Here is a 25058-nt window from a genome sequence, read left to right as displayed (position 1 = left end):
GGTTCGATTTCTTTATCTGAGGGCTACTAAGTCATGTGACCATACTAAATATTGCAGCATCAATCTGTCAGTGTTGTTACATGCCGTTCAAGTATAATTCTTATTCCATAACTTAATTTCAGAGTGGAGTTGCATTTCTAAGTCTTGAAATTAAATCAACTTTAGCGGCTGTATATATGCAAATTATGTATGACTACATTAGGCAATAATTACAAAGTGAAGGAAGTTTTGTGTATAAAAAATGTGAATGTTCAATGTCTGAATTCAAATACAACCCATAACACCAGAGTAAAACGTTTTCTGTATGTACCACAATCGTTTATAGCATCCGTATCAAGTACAACCGCAATATATACAATAGCTAGGCTACCATTCACCATTTATAGCCTCTTTGGCCACAATACAATAGGAAAAGTCATCATATCAAATTATCATACTGTCAGTCTGAGTCATATCTCATGATCTATTTGTCCCCTGCATCTGAATCAATTCAAACTGAATGGAGTTAAATTAGTTTGAAACCGGTTTCTGTTCCCAAGAGAAAACCATTCTCGCAAACCAGAGCTGGTATTTCTTCCTTGATGCTGCATAATGTCAATGACAATGTGTTCTTAGATGGTGCTGTAAAAGAGGCCGTGATAATTACGACGATAGAGGAAACCTGAGCAATAACTCCATTTTGTTTTGTGTTAGTCAGGAACCGATTCAACTAAATTGGTTCAAAATAGTTTTAGGGGACAGAGAACCGACTTCAGTTCAGTTTCAAACCAGTTAGGGACAGGACTACAGTCTGTCTCTTGCCAATGTCTTTTTGTTTCCACTTTAGTATTTCACACACACACACACACACACACACACACACACACACACACACACACACACACACACACACACACACACACACAGACACTGTATGTTAGTTTTGATGAATCCAAAAGTTCAATGTAGAGTGTTTATACAAGAAGAAAACATGAATTAATGATATAAAAGCAAAAGTTCTTGAGACATAAAAAAAGAAAGATCTGAAGTGAGATGTCTACTGATTATTTGGTTGTCATTAATCTTTATAGACAGGCTGATATGGCAATAAAAATCCCTAATGTTGTAATCATCTGTGTAATAATCTTAAGTATGAGGATATGATAGCCTATAGTTTAGGGCTGTGAATTGGTCATTATATCTTTATTATGAGTTGTAAAGAGGGGGCACACATGTGCCGTCTTGTACGGAATCTTTGAATTCGAAGACCGATATATTGTCCGGTTATTTATTTAGTATGGAGGAATTAGTAAACGTTCGTTAGGTATTGGTTACTTTGCTGGTACTTACATTTCTAGTGTACTGTTGTTTCTGAAGTATTGAGAGTTTTATGAAGTTTGTCGGTTTAAAGGTGTTTTTTCCTGCAGAAGTTGCTGTAGTTTCACAGTCTGTCTGTTTTTAGCAGTCACGTTGACAGTTTGAGTTGCACTAATGTTTGTAACTAGGACGTGTAATTACTGGCCAAAATGTTGTAGTTCGTACCTTCACACACACACACACACACACACACACACACACACACACACACACACATGATGTATTGAGATCTATTCAAATGCAATCTGTGAATCCATTGTGAATATCAATTTTAGAAGATTGAAAACCCAATCCCAGCTTTCAACATCCATTTTACATTCTATCAGCATCCAATCATCTTCCGTCATGTCTTGTCATGTCATGTCATGTCTTCTACAATGACCATTCAGCAACTATCTTTTTCAAAATTCATGTCACAGCCAATCAGCAACAAGTTTTCATTTCTTATTCAGGAAACCAATCAACAACTATCTTTCAAAATTTTGGTCACCATGACAGCCAATCAGCAACCAGTTTGAATTTCTTGCTCAATGACCAATCAACAACTATCTTTCAAAACTCGTGTCATAGCCAATCAGCAAAAGTTTTCATTTCTTGTTTAGTGACCAGTACAACCCAAAACACAGCTGTTACAATTCTATATAACCTATACATGTACTCCTACATGCTAATATTTCTGAACTGAATTTCTGTGTGTACCATTTCATACAAAACATTCCACAGCTCGTATATCTCCATGTTGTGTGATTGTTAATAGATGGATGGATGACAAGCAAAATATCCCACTTCTAGACAGTTGGCTTGCATTTAAAACCTAACCACATTTCTAAAAGAATGACTGATTGGATGATTAACTACCAATGCTACCTACAGAGTGTTTTTAAGCCAGTAGGGTCACTTGATATAAACAGCTTGTCATGCAGCACACACAAATTATAACTCATTCAGTAGCCTGGAGTGTTAAAATAATGAGAACACACATTTATCAAATTCTATCCTACATGTATATCCCAGTGGCAGAGAAATAATTCACTCTCAGATCGTGTAGCAGTACATATATATAGTATTGATTCAGCTGATGTACATCAAAGTTTTCCTAATATATTAAAAAGCTGTTACTGTTAATGGCAAATAGTCTAAATACATCAAATGAATGCTTTAATCATGTGAGTTTGTTAGTTGCATGTAATAAAACTAATACTTACCCAAGATTCATTATAACAAGGTAAATATCATGCTATAAATATCATACAAATGGAGTAGAAATACTTCATGCATACATGTCACTTGGGTATAAAATATTGTTCACCATCAATGCATTGGCTAGTCGGGATGCCAACTGAGGTTTTACATGTGTTTATGGGGTTTTTTTTCTGTGAGTGAAGGTACATTTGTATAAATCGTAACGATACTGTATAGGAACTAGACTATGCATTAGCTTGATTCCCTCTGCATGTATATTTACATGTACCTGTACCAGGCTGTACATATACAAATCTAGAGGCTGTCTGTGGGTTTAAAGGTTTCTCTTCACCCTGTCTAGCTCAATGTGAAATCATGTACTGTACTAAAGGTTGATCATGCAAATGAGTGAACCCCCAAATGTTAGAATGATGTTAGAATGATATATAAGTATAGTCCTGATGTGACAATTATACCATATTTTGACATCAACTGTCCCAATAAACACTAACTTATCATTGGGCAGAATGCTGTGATTGATTACAAAGGCATGATGTTAATGACAATGTGGGTAGATTTGTTTGAATGTGGAATTTCATCCCAGGACCTCATTGAGTGTGACATGACAAGAGATTGGTTTGCTGGAAATTGCTCCCAGCTTTTTCTATATATGCAGACATGTACACATATAATCACAATCACACAATTCTACAGAAGTCCATCCAGGTTTGGTACGAGTGTAAAACTTAATGTTATGTACAAAATACTTAGACGCTACATGATTATAGATGTTAAGGAGGTTACCAACAGAACAACAACAGACTGTTTCTCACTATCAGAGCCACTGCTGCTACATTTATGTCGAATTACGGTGACCCTATGTTTTTCTGTTTTTCATTGACCTAAATTTTGAGCTTCAACGTCAAAGTAAAAAAAAAATATTTTTAATTTTCACCTGCCCTTAAAATTTTTATGGAACAGCACCCTCTCTGGCAAGAATAAGCCAGTGTCTGGACTATGGACATTAGCTACAGTCATGGCGGCAATGATGACACTTGTTCACAAATATCTGGAGCATTCTTTTTTAAGTTATTTAAGTAGAGGGTCTGAGAATACAGAAGCTAGGAAAGGGCTTGTTTCCGGGGATCCAAGATAGAGAGGAGGAAAACGAAATGATTATTTTTAATTTTTTTTTAATTCTATATTTGTTTTACCCATTAAAAAGTAATGAGAAACATAAGAAAAAGTAAAGGAGTAAAAAAGTAATGAGAAACTGAAAAAGAAATAGCATCACCCTTATTTAACTGATAGGAATCTGTCCACCGTGTTTGTTTGAGTGCATCCACACACTTATCTAGTATTAAGATAGAAAGATTTGTAAAAGTCACCTACATTAACCTGTAAACTGTATGTTAGACATAACATGGCCCATAGCAATTAAAATGTTTTGTGTCTAGCGTACCAACATAGTTTAAAAGTCAAATTGAGTATTAAAAGATGCCTATCTCCTACTTAGGGTTGTAAGTTCCCACCTGTCTGCCTGTCGCGCTTTTAGTCTCGGAGAGGTAATTTTCAGAAATATATGTCAAAATAGACAGGTGGAATTTCACGGCATATTGCTTTCAAATTCCCTTTGTCATATTTAACATACCCACACCACATCGAATCAATCATCACACTACTGTGAGCCAACAACGTTCCAGCCAAGAAACCTGGCTATCAGGCACTTTTAGATACATCATTTTCAGATATTCTCTTCACCTGTGCATAGACAGGTGGAATTTCTTGCTATATTGCATTCAAAATACTCTCCTTTCTTCATATTTGATGTACCTACATTACATCAATACATAAACGTTGAACCATAAGATGATCATTGCTCCGTGAGTCAGTCACATTATAGCCCAGAGACTGGATTATCTTGACTCAATCTGATCAAAATGTGATGTTGTGAAAGTGGCTTTATTGCTCTAATACTTTTTTTTACCTTGACATGTATTTCCATCTCTATAATAGTGCTGTTAGTTTTTTATTTTGTTGTTCCGGGTGATTGCCTCCTTTCCACATGTGGTGATCACCCGGAACAACAAAATCAAAAACAAATGGCGCTAAGTGATGAAAATAGAGGTAAATAAAGCAGTAGAGCTGTGTTGATGAAGAAGAGATGGCCATGTATATTCCCCCTATACATGGCTATCTCTTATTCATCAACTATCATTCTATGATCACTATTTCTCTGATTAGTTTGCAACAAATTTTCAGTTTTTTCAACGATGATTGCACCCCCCCCCCCCCCAAATCATTTGATTTGTACTGTTCACACACTGACATCAAACCACTGCAGTGTATACAACAATACCATCAATGCCTAGTAGAGAAGTACATGTTATTCAGCTAATTAAGATTTAAACTTTTTCAGAAAAGCTTTGGTTTATTTGTAAACAGGCTAAAGTTAACAGGAAATAATAAAAAAAACTACAGCTACTACAAAGACCTTTATTACTCTCTCACTGTGTAATTGTGAGTTATCATCTTCATTATACATTATCATTCTCAGGATCGATTCATGTCGGCCTTCTGGATCTTCCGTCACGAATAATCCTTCCCCTGACATGTTAAAACCAATGTGCATTTTATGTTGTGACAAACAGGCAAATGAGGATCTCTAGTATGTGATCCCTGGGAGAACCATCAACTTTAAATCCTATAAAACCAAATTATCGGATTTACATGCAGTTTTCAAAGTAAAATTCTCTTAAGATTACTGGTTTCCATAGTTACAAAGTGATGTAATGTAAGGAGTTATTATCCAAGATGATGTTTTAATGATGGGTTTGTGGCAGACTTTCAACAGCTCTTGCATTTGAACAAAATGTAGGCAAACTGCGTGCATTGTAATGCAGTGAGACTGAAAATAGTGAAATGATTTTGAACAATCATTTATTTTCTAACATCTAGATGGCATAAAACTAGCATGTGACTTCTACATACAACAGGGTATCTAGACAGTCATTTTATAGATCACTTAAACCATCATTCCACCCTTCCAGCAATTCTTCCATTTATTTATCTATCTATCATCTGACCATCCATCCATCCACCCATCCATCTGTCTATCCATCCACCCATCCATTTATCCATCCATCCATCTGTCTGGCCATCTATCCATCAATCCACCCATTCTGCCAGCTATCAATCCACCCATTCATCCATCCACCTACATGTACATCCGTCCATCCATCCATCCACACATCCATCCATCCATCCATCCACTTACCGACCTACATCTAACAATCCTTCCGTCTATCCATCCAACTACCTTAGGTATATACACATATTTGTTCTTATGGACACATACATGTACAAGTTCACACACACACACACACAGTTAAACACACACACAGTCAAACACAAACACACACACAGTCAAACACACACACCTACTGAAATTCAGATATTACACTAGATATTATTAATGTGCACATAAACCATAGATCCTATGCGTAAACATGCTTTGCTGTCACATATGCACATACAGACTGCGAGACAAACATACCAAGTTTGAGTGGAATCGGAATGTTAGCGTTATTTTGATTATTATAATACAAAACAGACGTCATACGTACCTTGAATAGATTGTTTGTAATCAGAGAATTGATTGAAATAACGTAAACATATGGTCTATTATTAAATACGTGGTCCACTGTACACCAGTCGTTCACTGTAATCAATAGTATATGCTTGCACCTGGATGGATTTATACATCATACTGTAAACAATTCCAGCACAGTGTATATATACTACGTGTGTATATATGGCTAATACTTCTGTCAAATTGTTCATTGCAAACCATGATATTTTACATGAAGACCGTACTGGGTTGTGATTTGGAAGTGAGTTGATTATTAGATATCAATTAGTTGCACACATTGTAGAAATAGTTCTGAGGTAGCTTGTTTCGATCACCAGTCTTAAAACGTATGTCATCTATCTATAGAGCCACTCTTCCTTTCTAACATGCTGACATTCGCACATTTCACACATCCATGTACAAATATAAATGTATGGAGGTATATACACACATAAACATACACACATTTGAAGACACACACATGTATGGGACACACACACACACACGCATGTACACACACGCATGCACACACACATGCACACGAACACACACACACACACACACACACACACTTACATGTACATGTACCAAAATACACATTGACCAATTTTTAAGGCAAACAATGTGCATGGATGTCCTAGCAAAGCTAACTTTCACTTCTAGCACTATACAGTACCCAAGCAAGCTTCATCCAACCATCCATGATCCATGCCATCCCTCCCTAAAGGTTTCAAAAATTTAACCCTGAGGATATGATGAGATAAGTTGTTGCTATTAAACACCATGTATATTCTGCAATCCATTTTGACGCTACATGGGTTAGATGTAAAATATGTGACCTGCTAGAGATATCAATATCTGTTAAAATTCCAAATCCACATGCAGACATATCCAGTATGAATCCTGGTGGCACTACAGGACATACCCTTGTTGTAATTCAATTCACAACTACCTTATCAAATTATGATGCATACTGATAAAATCTAATCATATTCATATTGCATTTTGCCAGGGTGTAATTCATATGAATTATATATCTGATAATATTTGTGTTTGCGTGCAAGTATTGCAGTGTGTCGCAATTTATGTAATTCTGTCAAGTAAAAATACTTCCTTTTCTGACATTTTGGTGATACTTGTTCTATGTGCACTTTAAGATACATAATGTATGATATCTTCAGTACTGTTTTGTTTTTGTGTGTTGCTGATTGAAATGTGAATTCTGATTAGGCCTCAGTTAGGTCATAGACAGTGTTGGTGTAGGGTCTATGGTTAGGTCAATTTGATAATATCCGTAGATTCTTTCTGTTTTTTTTTTAGTTTTTAAAGGGGCACAGTCTGTACAGGTTTTTGGTTGGTTATTGAACTTTTTGATTTAGAAATATTTGTACATTATTCAATGTGCTATGTATAACATATCAAATGTCTATGTAGTGCACTACAGGAATTTGAATATTATATCAAACTGTCCAATAATGACAATATTTTGGTTAGGTCAAAAAAAAAATTGTTTCTGGTCAGTGCGCTTCACTTAAATACCCTTACAGCAGTCTCTTTTTTGTGTGTTTGTCCAGCCCACACAGTCTGCACATCTGTGGGGAAACACAAAAATAACCCTTCCTACTTCAGCGAAGACAACTGCAGAGCCAATCATGAACAAGCAAAGGACATCTGCCCCACATACACACTTGCTCTAAAGTACTCAATAAAAAGAACAGTAACTGCCATAAATAGTAGACCGAGTGACAGATTTGTTGAGAATAAAAACAAAAATTGCGTTGTCATACCATTTTAGACAAACTGTCCTGACCAGAAAGAATTTGGGTTTCTTTTTGGCCTTACCAAAAACGTTTACATTAAGTTACAATTTTCAATCAATTTTAAAGGTTGTGCTGCATAGGCATTATGGAGTGTAAGATTTTAATTTTTCTCTCTCCGCTTTGCATATGGCATTTTAATTTTTTTTCCCATATTTTTTTTTGCATGACGCATTGTAGTACTTTATTGTATGGCATTTTTTTGTTGTTTTTTTTAATCGGTACCTTTTATATGCAATCTTCTTTTTCGTTATGTAAAGAGCACTGAGACGTAGTGTAGTGCGTTTTTTAAGAAATTAAATAATAATAATAATAATAATAATAATAATAGGCAGATGATGAAGTCATCATGCAATCAGATTAGACATCATTGTGATCCTCACAACAACAGTTCTAAAATCAGCTTGTACCCAGAATCCTCTCTGTCCTAAGCCGTACTCTCAGGTCATGTCATATAAAAGATATGGTGATATTTAACACGAGGATTGAAAATACTCATGTCAAATAAACTTGGTAATGAAATGAAAAAAATGTATGCATGATGTGTGATGTTGCCTGTAAAAGAAAAATCTGGCTGATAGTAACTAGTGATATACCATTGATACTGTGATACTTCAATCGATTGGGTTTTGTGGGGATGGAGTGGAGGGGAGATGGAAGAGGGGGTGGGGTGTAGTTGAGAATATTGAATGGGTATGAAAGTTGTGGTTATGATGAATTGGTGATTGAAAGGATGGGGATTACAGTGGAGGCCAATTGTAGTGTCACTGATAATTTGATGATGGATTCATGGGGAGGGAGGGGGGTAGCAGAAAATATTAAGTGGAGGGAATATATAGTGAAAAATGATTGCAATAGTTGTGATAAGAAAGACAATAATAACATATTGTCCTCATAGTCCTACAAGTTATTTTGAACTGATATCATTTGATGGGTATATGTATGATGAATAGTTGAGTTTTGTGAGGTGGCTCAGGTCATATCTATTTTAAAGGGTATACTAATATTGCCCGGTGATTTATTGCAGAGCTGGAGAAAAACAAACAATGGAATGTCACAATGAAAGGAGATATAATTTTATCACTCATTTTATCATCTCTTCTCTGTTTCCATATTCAAGGGAATGAAGTCAGTGTTTTTTAAAATAATTGATCAAACATTTTCTGAAATTCTTGTCATTTCTGTTTATTTTGTAGGCATTACTGGTTTTTGTGTTGCTAACGACAGTTGTTATAAATATAGTATTTATTATGGATACAGGGAGAAAACTTAGGGAACAAAAAGATTATGAAGGTAAGTGTCAGATATTTGTATGACATATTTTGACCAAATTTTAAACACTGGTATTTTACATCGTTAAATATATAAAAAAATTGGAGAAAGTAGTATTTTTAAATGTATTCAATGTGAGAACAAGGTACACACAGACAAGAAGTAAAGCGCCACCATGGCAAATTTTGGAAAGACCTATTGACGTATCTGGAAGCTCCGTGTATTAGCGATAGTTTCAGCATACCCTTTCACAGTTATCAAATGATTTCAAACTTTATACCATATTTCTCCTATAGTGATATAAGTCATGTCACACAAGTTTAAGAGATATGAAATGACAATTTAATAGTAATAATAATAGTAATGATATAACTTTATTGTCATTTGCATAAAAATGCATTGGAAATTGACTTTCCATATGTACTCATAAAACAGCAGAACGAAATTGAAAGCTAAAGATTGGAAAGAAAGCAACAATTAAATAAAACATTGGACAGAAAATGCAAGCGAAATGTAAAAGCAAGAGATAAAATTAATGTAACACATCAAACCTAACTGGTTGGTTCATTAATGTGTCTTCAACGATATCTCCTATTTCTTTCCAATGGTAACTCTTTCTTCTGCAATATTTGTTGGGTGGTGTGTCTTCATTGAAGCCTTGTCCCTTTCTGATCTTCCTTGACAGCTCTTTGGAAATTTGAATGAAATATTTCATATCATTTTATATAAATGATAATATTTCGAAGTGAGGTATTAACAGTTAATCACTGTACTTTGATGCAAATAATATTAATGAATAGTCTAAAACAAATAATGTGTGACAATATGACCCTAGTACAAGGCTGAGACTATATTTGAATTGGAAATGTAATTTATCATAAAACCATCCATTATGTTACGCCGACACTACAACAACACTTCTAATGAAATCTTATCATTGTGACTCTGTAGAATGAGCTATTTCACACCCAGTCACAAGATGGATCTGCTTGATCGAGGGGAAGGGCAAATTAAACAATTATTTGTAACAAAAAGTTTTCTTTCTTGTAGAAATCCTTGCTCTCAGCAAGTTGGTCCACCCTATTATAGCCAATCCTGAAACTATCTGACCAAGTTGGTCAACGTTGTCATAGCCAACCCTGGTTCCAACTGACCAAGTTGGTCCATTTTGTCATCGCCAATCCTAGCTCCATCTGACCAAGTTGGTCCACCCTATTATAGCCAATCCTGAAACTATCTGACCAAGTTGGTCAACGTTGTCATAGCCAACCCTGATTCCAACTGACCAAGTTGGTCCATTTTGTTATCGCCAATCCTAGCTCCATCTGACCAAGTTGGTCCACTCTATCATAGCCAATCCTGGTTCCAACTGACCAAGTTAGTCCATTTTGTCATCGCCAATCCTAGCTCCATCTGACCAAGTTGGTCCACTCTATCATAGCCAATCCTGATTCCATCTGACCAAGTTGGTCCATTTTGTCATCGCCAATCCTGGTTCCATCTGACCAAGTTCAGATTATGTACTTACTTCAATGATAACATAATAGCATGTAAGGAAGTATAAAGTAATTTCTGAACTGCCTGTCAGTTTTATTGCAGTGCCATTGGCAATATATATGCAGTCCCGAAAATGCCTTGCTTTTTTGTGGTCTGACTGGATTAGTTACTGTTTTAAAAAAAGTAGCTCATTATTTGAGATACTGGTTGCATGCTGTATAGGGAAATTGTGAGTCCACAATGATTTAATTCCTACCTGCAATTTAGCCAAATTTATAAATATCATCAGTTTATAACAAAAATTGTTTAAAATAGTAAAATTGAATACATTTAGTGTTTTTATGTTCAATGTGAAATGGGCTCGGTGTTCTAAAACTAGTAACATTTCATTTTCATATTTAAAAAATATATTCATTTTTATAGCTTTACTTTGTGTCATAAAATGCACTTCATTGTGTCTCTAAAAGAGAAAAATATTTATAATGAGTGAAAATATGGCTGTACCACCATCATATTTCAGCAGCTTTTTATTAAAAAAACTGACCTCAATAATAATTTGATTGAAATATGTGTAGGTGTTGAGGCATTTAGCATTTCAGTTCAGTTGATTAAGGCATGAATATCTGCAGATAATGAAGTCCCTCAGATCCTGTTTTTAATTCGAAAGTGCAGATTAACGTTGTTCTTAAAGTCATAGTCATAAATCAGTTGATACAAAGAACATTGGTTTCAAGTATGAAATTATAAACTACTCACTGATCCTTTCAAAATTTACTGATTTGAAATTACTTTTCACACAATGGACAAACATTTTTTTAAAGGGAATATTGTCAGTTTGTTTAGTTCTTGGGTTAAGATCACTTGCGAGTATACATATACATAAATATGAAGACATTTGTGTGAGTGCCGTATTGTGACCCCATGGTTCATAAATACACATACCTTATACGATGACATGATTACCACATGAAGTATATATTTATTATTCCTACTTACTAAGATATATGAAAATATTATGAAAGAACACCGAGTGAAGTAAGAAAAATGCCTTTTTATACATTAATAATTCATATTCGTTGTTATTGTACCACTTTCCTTGTTTCATATTTGATTGATCTGTAGTCAAACGTTAGTCGAACTCATCTACTGATTACGTCCATAGAATCCATTTAATATGAATACATTTTCAGGTTAAGTGGTACAAAGCACTCCCGTTCAATGTAGAGTGGTTTCACTTGTTCTGTGTTTAAGTAGTTCAAGTGTCAAGTTCATTTATAAAGTGACAAGTTCATAGGTGGAAATGTTTCTGAATGGCAGATTGTTAATCTGTACATTTTCCACTTCAATTTATTCTGAAATGTTTTCTTCAATTAGCATTGAAGAAACATGGTAGAATAGATAGGACCCTATTAAAGTGTACTTGACAGATGAAGAAAGAAAAAGATATTTTATGCATATCATTAGTTTTGTGCCAAGTTTGTGTTAAGCCAAGTTTCAAAAATATGCATCATCATCATCATCATCATCATCATCATCATCGTTATCACCATCCTCACCATCATCATCAGCAGCAAGGTCATTGTCATCACCACCACAATCATCACCACCACCATCTTCATCATCATCATCACCACCACTACCACCACCATCATCATAATCACCATCATCATCACCACCACCATCTTCATCATCATCATCATCATCATCACCACTACTACCACCATCATCATAATCACCACCACCATCTTCATCACCACCACCATCTTCATCATCATCATTACTGTCACCACCACCACCACCACCCCCATTACTATCATCACCACCTCCACCACCATCACCATCACCACCACCACCACCACCACCATCATCTTTAATGCTGATTATATTGCATACATTTTAGTGTTTTACCTCAACAAAAGATGTAACATCTAATTCACTGGGTTTTATTTCTTTTCCAGAAGATGTTGGTAGAGATTTGAATTCCTTGAGTAAAGAAGGAGAGTCGGATATATTTGATAATTTACCAAAGAGTTTAGAAGTAGAAGTTTTGTCTAGTGCTACCAGGGTATCAGTTACAGTGGATGGAACCAAGGTAAGTGTTGTATAGTGCATATTCATTATTCACCTATGCATTTCTACTGACTCCTGTTAGGCAATGTAGCTCACAGCAAATATCTCAAATGAGGCAGAAGTTAAAATTACTGTTTGTCTAAAATCACATGATGTAATATAGTTGATACAAACCATGCAATGATTCTCCAGAAACGGAAATTTATGAGAATGAATGCCTTTATTTCGTGGAATCGCATTCCCACTTATATTAAACATAACTGCTGAGAATAATTAAGTTACAGACTCCTTTAAACTTAAAATTGTCTACCAATTGTTGGTATATGGACCAGGAATGTTGATTTGCTTACATCCAAAATCATGACAATTTGAAATGAGCAAATCCGAAAAATTATTACAGCACAACACTAAAATGATAAAAAGTGTTCACAAGCATTTACTATGATTTGAATCTGCAAACAAGATTCCGCTCACGTTAGAAAGTTCGCTGACCTCATAATTTCCTTGAGCATAAGTGTAACTGTAACAAGTTTTGAGCATTTTCTATATCATTCTGTTATTTTGTCTATTTGTAGGTTTTAGAAGATGAAGAAAAAGACAAAGGAAGGGGAGTACACATCCTAGTATTAAATCAGGGTACAGGCAGTATTATGGCTCAAAGAGTGTTTGATACTTATTCAGCACATGAAGACGGGGCAATGGTTTTATTTCTCAACATGGTTTCAGATGGAAGAATACTTATATTTACAATCAAGGTAGGTGAACTTAACCTCGTCACTTGGTTTTCTTGACGTTTGGGTCTGTACACTCTTCATTTTGCAAAACCAGTATCAATTTTCAAAACATCTGCGGCTACTCTTCCTGTATTTGTGATATTTAATATCAACATAACACGTTGTGGTAATGAAATACTTGGCATATTGTAGTTATTGTAGCCTGAAGCCTATGTGGGGAAATTGTTGTGAAAACTCACACCGATTTTAATTATTGCTCTACTTATTTCTAGGATGAAGGTACTTTTCAAATGAAGCGAGCAGCTCGTAGTTTATTAAAAGTGCTGGGAAGCAAAAAAACTGAACTTTTAGGATGGAGAGATACGTGGGCGATGGTCACCCAGAAACAAGGTAATGAACAGAGCCCTCTCCAGGCCAGTAATGGAATTCTTTTGTTTATGCACGTCATGCATGGTATTGTTTACTATGTTATGTCTGCTTCTATTATGATAATCGTTGATGTTTTAAAATTGATCTAGAGTGCTAGTTTTCTCAAAAATCACTGTGAAACCATCATAATGACTAATTTTGCTTCGTTGATCTGAATTTTCCAGGTAAATTTTATGCAGAAGAATACAACAAAGCCCCAGATCTTGCCAGTTGGGGTGCACCTGTAATTCTTAAAACTACAATACATTTGATGCCAGTAGAAGGTAGGTTTACTCTTAATTTCAAATTTACAAAGAAAACATTTTTTTTTTTGCAATAAAATATGTAGATATGTGATTCTGTTCACAGACTTTCACCACAGCTAAGTTTGTTTTCACCCTACACACATTTGCCCTACATAAACCTTTATGCATTATCTGTGATGTCACTCATTAAAGATTATTATGTTTTCTCAGAGTGTGAAGGTGTTTAGCTATGAGAAGGATTAGAATTTGCCTTTTCGATTTGCTATTACAATTGACCTTTGACCTCTTAAACATTTCAGACAGTGAATGTAATTGGCCAGATACAGAAGTCAACAGACGACGAAAGTCATTTTGTAGCAGGATAGAGGGTTATGGTAGTCTTTGCAGCTGTTCTGATCCAGCACCTATTGAGATGAACCCTGAACCAGTGAGTATAACACCACACCTCTTGAAAGTGTCAAGGCTGGGTGGTTGAGGAGGGTTGTTGATGGGTGGGGGTGGGGTTACCCATGCCAGCATGGTGAAAACACACTTGTTTGTACGAACTATAAGGGAATGTCCAGAACACAACCACTTTTATTACTGTCATACATAGTACAAGTTACCAAGCTCTTCAACTTATATACTTTTGTGTATGTATTATAGGAGTCTGTCTGTATTGAGTAGTGACTTTCAGAAGTCTTTTGTAATGACCACTTTCATATTTCAAATGAGCTCATTTAACATTGTCTCCCGTCTCTTCAAATATCTCAATATATGTGTTCACCTGGGAAAGGTAGTGCTACATTAGTTTTCTTATATTCTGAAATACATAACAATTTTTTTCCTCTATTTCCCTCCAGATTGCTGATAACCTAATATCTGATATCCCAGTGACAGTCATAGCTAGCAATAGACCTAACTATTTGTACAGAATGCTTAGATCGGTTTTGTCAGCTCATGGAGGTAAGTCAATTTTTAAAAATTAGAATAAGATGACAGAATTCCATGACATGTGGTTATCAGTGTTGGAGTATTTGCACAAGTACTTGTGGTGTTTGCTGCAGCTGTATCGACATGAGACCAGTGCAGTGAAAGTGCAGCAGAAACCACCACATGGGTACTGTTGTATCATGGGGTTCTGTAATCAGTATGTATTTATCTAAACAGCAATATTTCATTGGAAAAAATGCTGCTGCATATTCACAGAAGTTTGTGTACATGGAACCTTTATAATATGCTCATTTGCATACAGGTTTGTCAATAGTAATTGTGGTATTACACTGCAGTGCAAATACCAATGCACACACTAATACACCTAATTACTGGTACATGTATGTAGTAATATTACTGGTACTAGTACTACTAGATTAGCCACTGATATGAACATTTTAGATATTATTTCTAAACAAGCCAACATGTCTTAGTACTGAGTCACAGACGATCCCTGAAATTTGACAAATGAAGCATGTTTATCGATAAATTTAGAAAGAGATCAATATTTTGAGAATATAAAGTCCTAAAAAGGTGTCATTGTACTCTTTATTATTGTATCCTTTAGGTAAAAATTACAAAATTAAAATCACAATAAAGCTCTCATCGTGTTGTAACATTAACTGTATATAGATATCGTATATGTTGTATTTCCAGTGTACACATAGTTTGGTACTAAGTTCATACTGAAATCAAGTCTTTGTTCTCTTTGCAGTAAATCCATCCATGGTGACAGTGTTCATTGATGGCTATTTTGAGGAACCCATGGAAGTCGTCAAACTATTTGGTCTACGTGGAATTCAACACACACCTATTGGAGTCAAGAATGCCAGGATTTCACAACACTACAAAGCTAGTCTTACTGCAATATTTAATCTTTACCCAGTAAGTTACTTATATATATGATAGTCTCTACCTGTGCAGTCAAATGTTAATGTCAAAATCAATCCTTGACTTCTGTATCACATGCTTTTGTAGTTTTTGAATTTCTTGAAAATTTTATACATGCAAAATATTGGATGCATTAATTCACTTGAAGCTCATAGCTTTTGACTGAAGGACGACCATATTTGTATGAAACAATATACTTTAGTCTGCTAGAAGGGGGGGGGGGGTGTTCATGAAAACTTGTTTGGTATGATGTTAACAAAATTGTGAAATTACGCATGTGTTTTTACTTCAGGCTTACTACTAAATGTGTAAATATGTTTGTACTAATAAATTACTGGGTTTGTTTTTGTCTACAGGAAGCTAAATATACAATCATTTTAGAGGAAGATTTAGACGTTTCTGAAGATTTCTTTAGGTAGGCATTTTATTAACAAAAGTTTCAGCTTCATATATCTCTACGCAAATTCATGTGTAACATATTAAGTTGTAAATCAACTCTGTAATATCAGTGGTAGGTAACAAATATTAGTCTAGAGCACAATTGATATAGTGACAAGTACAAAAATACAAGTTGCGGGAAAATTCTACATAGTACATGGTACAAGTCGTTTAGTTACAAGCAAAGTCTATATTGCGACGAACACAAAGTCCTGATTTTCCCGGCGTCCTTTGCGTATGGCGGCAAGTAACATCGACAATGCAGATGGTAAGAATCAGTCGATTTCTACTAATAAAAATCGAAAATACGTATTTCTATAGCGTGCGTTCTGGGAAGAATTGGTTGGAGGAACAACAGGGAAAATTTCATTGATCGATTCCACCGTTTGTGGGAGGAGTTAGCGAAAAACTTTTTCTACCGACGGATGTCCTATTCTAAAACACACGTCCCTTATACAAATGCATGCTGAGTTTATATGTTTTTGGGGTGTACTTTTTTCTGCATTTTACATGTAAAGGGTACTCAGTGTATTCTACTTACTAATGTACACTTAAACCATCACTTGTAATTGACTGAACGGGTACTAGAATATAACTTACTGTATAAACAATTTGGTGATGTAATTTATTATACGTATCAAGAAATGTACAAGAACTTCCAACTATGCAATCAACAGTTCTAACAATGGCAGAACACAAATTGTTATCACATAGAAGGTATGCATCAACATTGACAATCAGTATATGAGAACAGTAAATCGATTATTTCTGTAAGTATTTTCATCTAAGCAAAAAAAAAGTTTATAAACTCAGCTTGTGCCTCTTTAATAGTTATTTTCTTGTTATTTTTGTAGTTTTTTTAGTCAAACCGTTCATCTTTTAGAAGAGGATGAGAGTATATACTGTATATCTGCCTGGAATGACCAGGTGAGTTCAGTATTTATTGATATACCTTCGTCTGAGTGGACTCTCTTCCACCCTACTTCAGACCTAATTCACATAAAATGAACCTATCTTCCCCCTGACAGTCCAATCATCTGCAAAATGTGTAGTGCATGAACCCAATTACTAAGTCATGATATATCGTGAGCATCTATTCTTGTGTGCCATTCAGCATATTCTCTGCCAATTGTCATTAGCATTACAACAACAAAAAAACAGCTAATGGCTTCAGAAAGAGTTGAGAAACCTATTCTCAAGAGTCTTGTTACTGTACAGTGCATCTGGATTTTAACAAGAAGCTAGAAGTTTGCACGCTATAAACTGTTAGACAGATAGTGATTGTCATTCACTCTGTGTATCACATGTGTTGAGTGTCTTTGACAGACACTCCTTGAAAGATAACAAGTGTACAATGTGACTATCTACTCAAGGTTGTGTAGTGCATAACATTGAATCTACTGTATAGCGATGGCTGTAGAAAGTTGAAGTTGTATGTGAGCAGCTGAATGAGGCCATGGAAGAAAGTACCACAATCAAACTGAAAATGATAGCTATAAAAGTATGTTTGGTCGACACAGTATTTTTGAAGGACATTCCTACTTGCTATTAAAGTTATACATGTACATTGTAAATAAATGTGACAAAACCATCAGAAATGTCAGAATTTGAACACAATTGATGTCAATCTGTAAATGAGAAACAAATACAGAGTGTGAGTTGTGTTCTGTATTGACTAGTTATATATCAATTGATATACCATCAGGGTTATGAACACACCTGTGAGGACCCAGCGTTATTATACAGGGTAGAAACCATGCCTGGTTTGGGGTGGCTACTAAGACGAAGTCTATACAAAGAAGAATTAGAACCAAAATGGCCAACTCCAGAAAAGGTGAGGATTGATTGATTGACATTTGGGTTGAATATATACCGTCAGTAATGGTGCAGTGCCTGTAAATTTACTACTGTTAAGGCTGATATGGTAATTATCCTGTTGACAGTTAGAACTGTTACATGGCACACTGTATTAATCTGATATATGTGTGTGTGTGTGTGTGTGTGTGTGACAGACAGACAGACAGACAGACAGACAGACAGACAGACAGACAGACAGACAGACAGACAGACAGACAGACAGACAGAGAGAGAGAGAGAGAGAAAGAGAGCGAGAGAGACACACACACATGCACACCACTTTAAGTTTAGGCTGTGTTTGTATGTGTGTTAGCAATTCTGTTGTTTTGCATTTTTGTGTTCTTTTTACTGTAATTTTTAACAATACTCTGTTTCAGTTATGGGATTGGGATATGTGGATGAGGCTGTCTGAAATCAGGAAAGGAAGAGAGTGTGTCGTACCTGATGTATCTAGAACCTATCACTTTGGTGTGACAGGGATCAATATGAATTCATACTTCCAGGTAAGTCTCTGACCTTTGAACCCAGGAAGTTCTGGTTCCTGTCCCTTCAAGAAAGACATGGTAGAACATATGAAAAAATGTAGAAAATAGGAATGTATTAACTGGAAGATTTGTCGTGGTGTCTTTAATCATTTGGTACTAAAAGGTAAAAAGTTAGCATAAATGCTGACAAGGACAACACTTTCAGCTTAAGGAATGGATACATAGTTCATTTTAGTTATAGTCACTATGGAGAGTTGTTAGAGTCACTATGGAGGGTTGTTAGAGTCACTATGGAGGGTTGTTAGAGTCACTATGGAGGGTTGTTAAGAGTCACTATGGAGAGTTGTTAGAGTCACTATGGAGAGTTGTTAAGAGTCACTATGGAGAGTTGTTAAGAGTCACTATGGAGAGTTGTTAAGAGTCACTATGGAGAGTTGTTAAGAGTCACTATGGAGGGTTGTTAGAGTCACTATGGAGAGTTGTTAGAGTCACTATGGAGAGTTGTTAGAGTCACTATGGAGGGTTGTTAGCGTCACTATGGAGGGTTGTTAGCGTCACTATGGAGGGTTGTTAGCGTCACAATGGAGGGTTGTTAGAGTCACTATGGAGAGTTGTTAGAGTCACGATGGAGAGTTGTTAGAGTCACTATGGAGGGTTGTTAGAGTCACTATGGAGGGTTGTTAGAGTCACGATGGAGAGTTGTTAAGAGTCACTATGGAGAGTTGTTAGAGTCACGATGGAGGGTTGTTAGAGTCACTATGGAGGGTTGTTAGAGTCACGATGGAGGGTTGCTAGAGTCACGATGGAGAGTTGTTAGAGTCACTATGGAGGGTTGCTAGAGTCACTATGGAGGGTTGTTAGCGTTACTATGGAGGGTTGTTAGAGTCACTATGGAGGGTTGTTAGAGTCACTATGGAGGGTTGTTAGAGTCACTATGGAGGGTTGTTAGAGTCACTATGGAGGGTTGTTAGCGTTACTATGGAGGGTTGTTAGAGTCACTATGGAGGGTTGTTAGAGTCATTGTGGAGGGTTGTTGGCGTCACTATGGAGGGTTGTTAGAGTCACTATGGAGGGTTGTTAGAGTCACTATGGAGGGTTGTTAGAGTCACGATGGAGGGTTGTTAGAGTCACTATGGAGGATTGTTAAGAGTCACGATGGAGGGTTGTTAGAGTCACTATGGAGGGTTGTTGGCGTCACTATGGAGGGTTGTTAGCGTTACTATGGAGGGTTGTTAGAGTCACTATGGAGGGTTGTTAGAGTCACGATGGAGGGTTGTTAGAGTCACGATGGAGGATTGTTAGCATCACTATGGAGGGTTGTTAAGAGTCACTATGGAGAGTTGTTAAGAGTCACTATGGAGAGTTGTTAAGAGTCACTATGGAGAGTTGTTAAGAGTCACTATGGAGGGTTGTTAGAGTCACTATGGAGAGTTGTTAGAGTCACTATGGAGGGTTGTTAGAGTCACTATGGAGGGTTGTTAGAGTCACTATGGAGAGTTGTTAGAGTCACGATGGAGGGTTGTTAGAGTCACTATGGAGGGTTGTTAGAGTCACTATGGAGAGTTGTTAAGAGTCACGATGGAGAGTTGTTAGAGTCACTATGGAGAGTTGTTAAGAGTCACTATGGAGAGTTGTTAGAGTCACTATGGAGGGTTGTTAGAGTCACTATGGAGAGTTGTTAGAGTCACGATGGAGGGTTGTTAGAGTCACTATGGAGGGTTGTTAAGAGTCACTATGGAGAGTTGTTAGAGTCACTATGGAGGGTTGTTAGAGTCACTATGGAGAGTTGTTAGAGTCACGATGGAGGGTTGTTAGAGTCACTATGGAGGGTTGTTAGCGTTACTATGGAGGGTTGTTAGAGTCACTATGGAGGGTTGTTAGAGTCATTGTGGAGGGTTGTTAGCGTCACTATGGAGGGTTGTTAAGAGTCACTATGGAGAGTTGTTAAGAGTCACTATGGAGAGTTGTTAGAGTCACGATGGAGGGTTGTTAGAGTCACTATGGAGAGTTGTTAGAGTCACGATGGAGGGTTGTTAGAGTCACTATGGAGGGTTGTTAGAGTCACGATGGAGGGTTGCTAGAGTCACGATGGAGAGTTGTTAGAGTCACGATGGAGAGTTGTTAGAGTCACTATGGAGGGTTGTTAAGAGTCACTATGGAGGGTTGTTAGAGTCACTATGGAGAGTTGTTAGAGTCACTATGGAGGGTTGTTAGTGTCACGATGGAGGGTTGTTAGAGTCACTATGGAGGGTTGTTAGAGTCACAATGGAGGGTTGTTAGCGTCACTATGGAGGGTTGTTAGAGTCACGATGGAGGGTTGTTAGAGTCACTATGGAGGGTTGTTAGAGTCACTATGGAGGTTGATTTTGTCTAAAAGTTGTACAGTAACAGATTGATATTGTGATCACATTGGAGTGCTGATTTTAGGGTGCGGACCCGAAAATCAATTTATTTGGATTGATTGTATCATAGTATGAGTAGAACTGCACAAATACATTTACCAACAGGTATCACAGTACTGTTCACAGTATATGGTATTATGAGTAAGTTATTCTATGTAAGAAAACCGTTTCAAAAAAATGATCCAGTTGCAGCTAGTGTAACTTGAAACGGAAAAAAAATGGATCAATATATAATATGATACAAAAGTGGCTACTTCATGATGCAAGGAATAATCCATTTTTTTCCACTTTTTTTTCAGGATTTGTATTTTAAAAAACATCCTTCCAACACAGTTCCACATGTTAAGCTCAAAGCGGTGGACAAATTAAAGAAAGAAGCGTATGAAGAAGATGTAAATAAATTGATAAGCAATGCTGTGTTAGTAGATCATAGTAAATCTCCATGTCAGGATGATTTCATACCTGATTCATCTGGTAAAACTTACGTCATGTATATTAAAATGGCTCAAGAGCAAGACTATGAAACTTGGTCAGAATTAGCCAAGGTAAGATTTTAATATCAAAATTACTTAATTAGTAGGTTTCAATGGGTTGGGGACCAAAGGGGGCTTCTGTCTGTCCATCGGTTTGCATTGTCATGTCACTGACATACATGAACAAAATTAAACTAAACTTGATGTAATAGTCAGTTACTGTAACAAGTACTTGCACATCATTTTGTAGTTGTGGTGCTGATGTCAACAACAACCATGTTTTTGTTTTGTTTTAGTTTGTTCTTTCTTACTTTTTTTTTTTTTTTTTTTTTGGGGGGGGGTGTAGTTTAGTATTAAATAGCTATTGGCAAAAAACCCAAAATTTACTGAATTTTTGTTGTCTGTGTAGTAGGAATACACAATCAACAAAAAAAATAATTACTATTACATATGTATGGTATACCAGAGCACATAGTAGTGGTATTTTCACTGCCATGCAATACTGAAAACTTTGCGTACCTGCATGCAAATGATATGCAAATGAGGATGCAACCGTTTGCTACACATGAAATCATGTGATCACAATGTATGATTTTTGTGATTTTATGGAAATTTGCCATTTCAGATAAACATTTGTAGTAATATAACAGAACCCCATGCCACGTGAGTTTCAGTGTGGGTAGTTAAGGGGTATTTGCACTCATGCTTGCAGTGTTTTCTGCTGCACTTTCATTTACTATACTCATGAAAGTTCGGGTTCAGAGAACACTGCAAGCACTCGTACAAATACCCCAAGTACGCCACACTTGAACTTTTGTGTCTTGGGGTTCTCTTATATTGTTTACCCTAAAAAGAATAACAACCAATTCACTATAATTTACATTGATTTGTTTGTACTTTCTATTATACAGTGCTTCCATATCTGGGATTTAGATGTCAGAGGTTATCACAAATCTATGTGGAGAATGTTTATGAAGAAAAATGCTCTTTTTATTGTGGGTGATCCAGCGTCTCCATATTCGTAAGTATATTCATACTAAGGATACATATGAACTCTCTTCTACCATGTTTTGTTATGCCTCTGGCCACCTAGCATGTACAACCCCTGAACAAAGGTCAGAGGTCACCCCTCCAACAAAGGTCAGAGGTCATTTCAGTGCCATCCTAAAGTCTTTCTGTATCTGTATATCATTGATGTATAAACTCCAATACTGTGGTTGATGTGTACATAGGTTAGGATCACATATGAGGCAATACAAAACAAAGTACTAAGACCCAAAAGAAAAATAATTGTTTAGTTTCAGTAACCCAATCCAACCTAGTACTTCACTGCCAACCCTAGTCTTTCTTTGTGGTAATACAAAAAAAAATTGAAAAACCGAAAAATTTTGCAAAGTTGTGAAAAAAATAGTTACATTATCTTGCGATCAAAACAACATGGTAGAAGACAGTACAACACATAATATCTTCTGCATATATACAGAAAGTGTGAACAGATGAGAAATCTCTAGTGATCTCTATGTACATTGTAACAACCTGAACCAGACAAAAAAAATAAAAATAAAAATTCCTACCTACCCGCCCAGTTTTGAAATTGGGCATTACCAGAACCACACAATTTTTTTTTCTTTGGCCAAATAATGCACCTTAGTTTTCATGTTGACATCATCGACATTCAGTTTTGCCAGAAACTGATAATTTTTTTTACTGTTTCCTTCTAACAGGAAGTACAAACCAGCCACTGTCACACCTATCTATCTCAAGAAGAAAGAGGAGAAAAAAGGCAGAAGGTGATGAAGGCAGAATGGGGAGACAATAATTAAAAAAATACAGACATTGTAGATAACAAAAATGAGAAGAAAGAGATTTATATTTGTAGAGAGGATTTTCTATTGCATACAACTCTATGTTATTTTCATATCTATATGCAATGACAATTTTATTGAGGAAAAAAATGCAAAATGCTGATTAATGTTTTAAATGATTACTGACAGGGATGTGTACCGTTATGTCTGGCTAAAAAACTTTTACCATCACTACAGGTAGTCAGGAAAAAATGACTGGTTCATTCTGAGATATGCTCTGTTTACTCTTCCTTGGCCATGGCTGTACTGGATCATGGAAAGATGCTGCGTTTTCTGTGTCATATCGTGAACATACTACGCCTATCACAGGAAATAGAAGAACTGCAATGTATGATGGGATATAATAGACATTTACATAACCACTGGTCAAAGGTCAAAGTTCACGTAGTGGGTCAGATTCCTACGCATAAAGTCAGTTATTAGAGTAAAATGTATGTTTTGTCAGACAGAAAATTATGCTTGCCAAAACAAAGATGGCTCATTGTAGAACAAAATTCATTGAAATGCAAATTAACGAGTCAAATTTTGCATTCTACTTCTTACTAAAATTTTGTTTCTTGTGAGTGTTGACACTTATTTTGTCACCACTTTGTTGTTGCATAATCAAAACAAATTATTTAGTCATGCTTTGAACAGATGCATTGACTTGAATATATATAAACTGCCAAAGAAGGGAGATACTTGTTTATCATAACTTAAAATTTTTTAGTTTGTGCGGACAAAGTTAAAAACTGCCTTTGTTGTGTCAAAAAAAAAAATTGATCTTCCGTACAAAGGTGTGGTTGATGGATTCATGATTATCCAAACTTTCATTCTTTTAAAAAATGAAAATGTTAAATGTATAATCATTTTAAAGAGTGCAGCAGCATTTGACAAATTGCATTCTTTGTCACAAGAACATTTTTTAGGAAAAAATTTCAAACCAGTGTAAGAAAGTTATCTGAAATTTTTTTATAGGACAAAAAAGAAAATGGCAAGTTCAGATGTCATTTAGCTCCATCTGTTCACAATTTTATTGAGTCAAAAAAGACAAAGATTTCAGGTATGGAAATTTTTACTGTTTTCATAGAAAAACTGTTGGAATTTAAATACTGAAATAACTTTTTATGAAACTAGGAAAGGAATGGAAGTACACAGGAGAGTACATTTCTAAAGTTTAAAAAAAAAGACAAATTTAGAAACTTTTATTATGTGTAAAACTGCAGATAATACCATTTAACCGTACAACCGAATGAATAACTAAAACACATTGTTTGTGTGTAGATTCACCTTGCTAAAACTGGTAAATGGCTTAAAATTATATAAAGCTTTAATCAAAATATGTAAATATATGTATGTTATGTTTCAGTTTTTCTTGTAATTTTTGTTGGCATTGAAGGTATGCTGAGAAAGAGAGAAAATTGGGTCAGAATTTAGAAATTAAATAATTTAGAGTTATGAGA

At 35.8% G+C, this 25058-nt stretch overlaps 1 protein-coding gene across 1 annotated transcript in view; it reads left to right on the top strand.

Moving 5' to 3' along the window:
* Positions 1-24331, top strand: part of LOC144436159 (protein O-linked-mannose beta-1,2-N-acetylglucosaminyltransferase 1-like) — a 103725-nt gene extending 79394 nt beyond the window's left edge. The window contains exons 4-18 of the mRNA XM_078124865.1: positions 9183-9279; positions 12714-12847; positions 13401-13580; positions 13832-13949; positions 14153-14251; positions 14533-14660; positions 15076-15178; positions 15921-16090; positions 16453-16511; positions 17389-17461; positions 18240-18368; positions 18769-18894; positions 21578-21823; positions 22663-22772; positions 23476-24331. Coding sequence (XP_077980991.1) covers positions 9183-9279; positions 12714-12847; positions 13401-13580; positions 13832-13949; positions 14153-14251; positions 14533-14660; positions 15076-15178; positions 15921-16090; positions 16453-16511; positions 17389-17461; positions 18240-18368; positions 18769-18894; positions 21578-21823; positions 22663-22772; positions 23476-23545 — 1842 coding nt within the window. The 3' untranslated portion in view covers positions 23546-24331. The remainder of the gene's footprint in view (positions 1-9182; positions 9280-12713; positions 12848-13400; positions 13581-13831; positions 13950-14152; positions 14252-14532; positions 14661-15075; positions 15179-15920; positions 16091-16452; positions 16512-17388; positions 17462-18239; positions 18369-18768; positions 18895-21577; positions 21824-22662; positions 22773-23475) is intronic.
* The last annotated feature ends 727 nt before the right edge of the window (positions 24332-25058 follow it).

The sequence above is a fragment of the Glandiceps talaboti genome, chromosome 6, assembly GCF_964340395.1.
Source record: "Glandiceps talaboti chromosome 6, keGlaTala1.1, whole genome shotgun sequence".
Classification (NCBI taxonomy): domain Eukaryota; kingdom Metazoa; phylum Hemichordata; class Enteropneusta; family Spengelidae; genus Glandiceps; species Glandiceps talaboti.
Note: the sequence above shows the minus strand (reverse complement) of the source record. Positions and strands in the feature narration are given on the sequence as shown.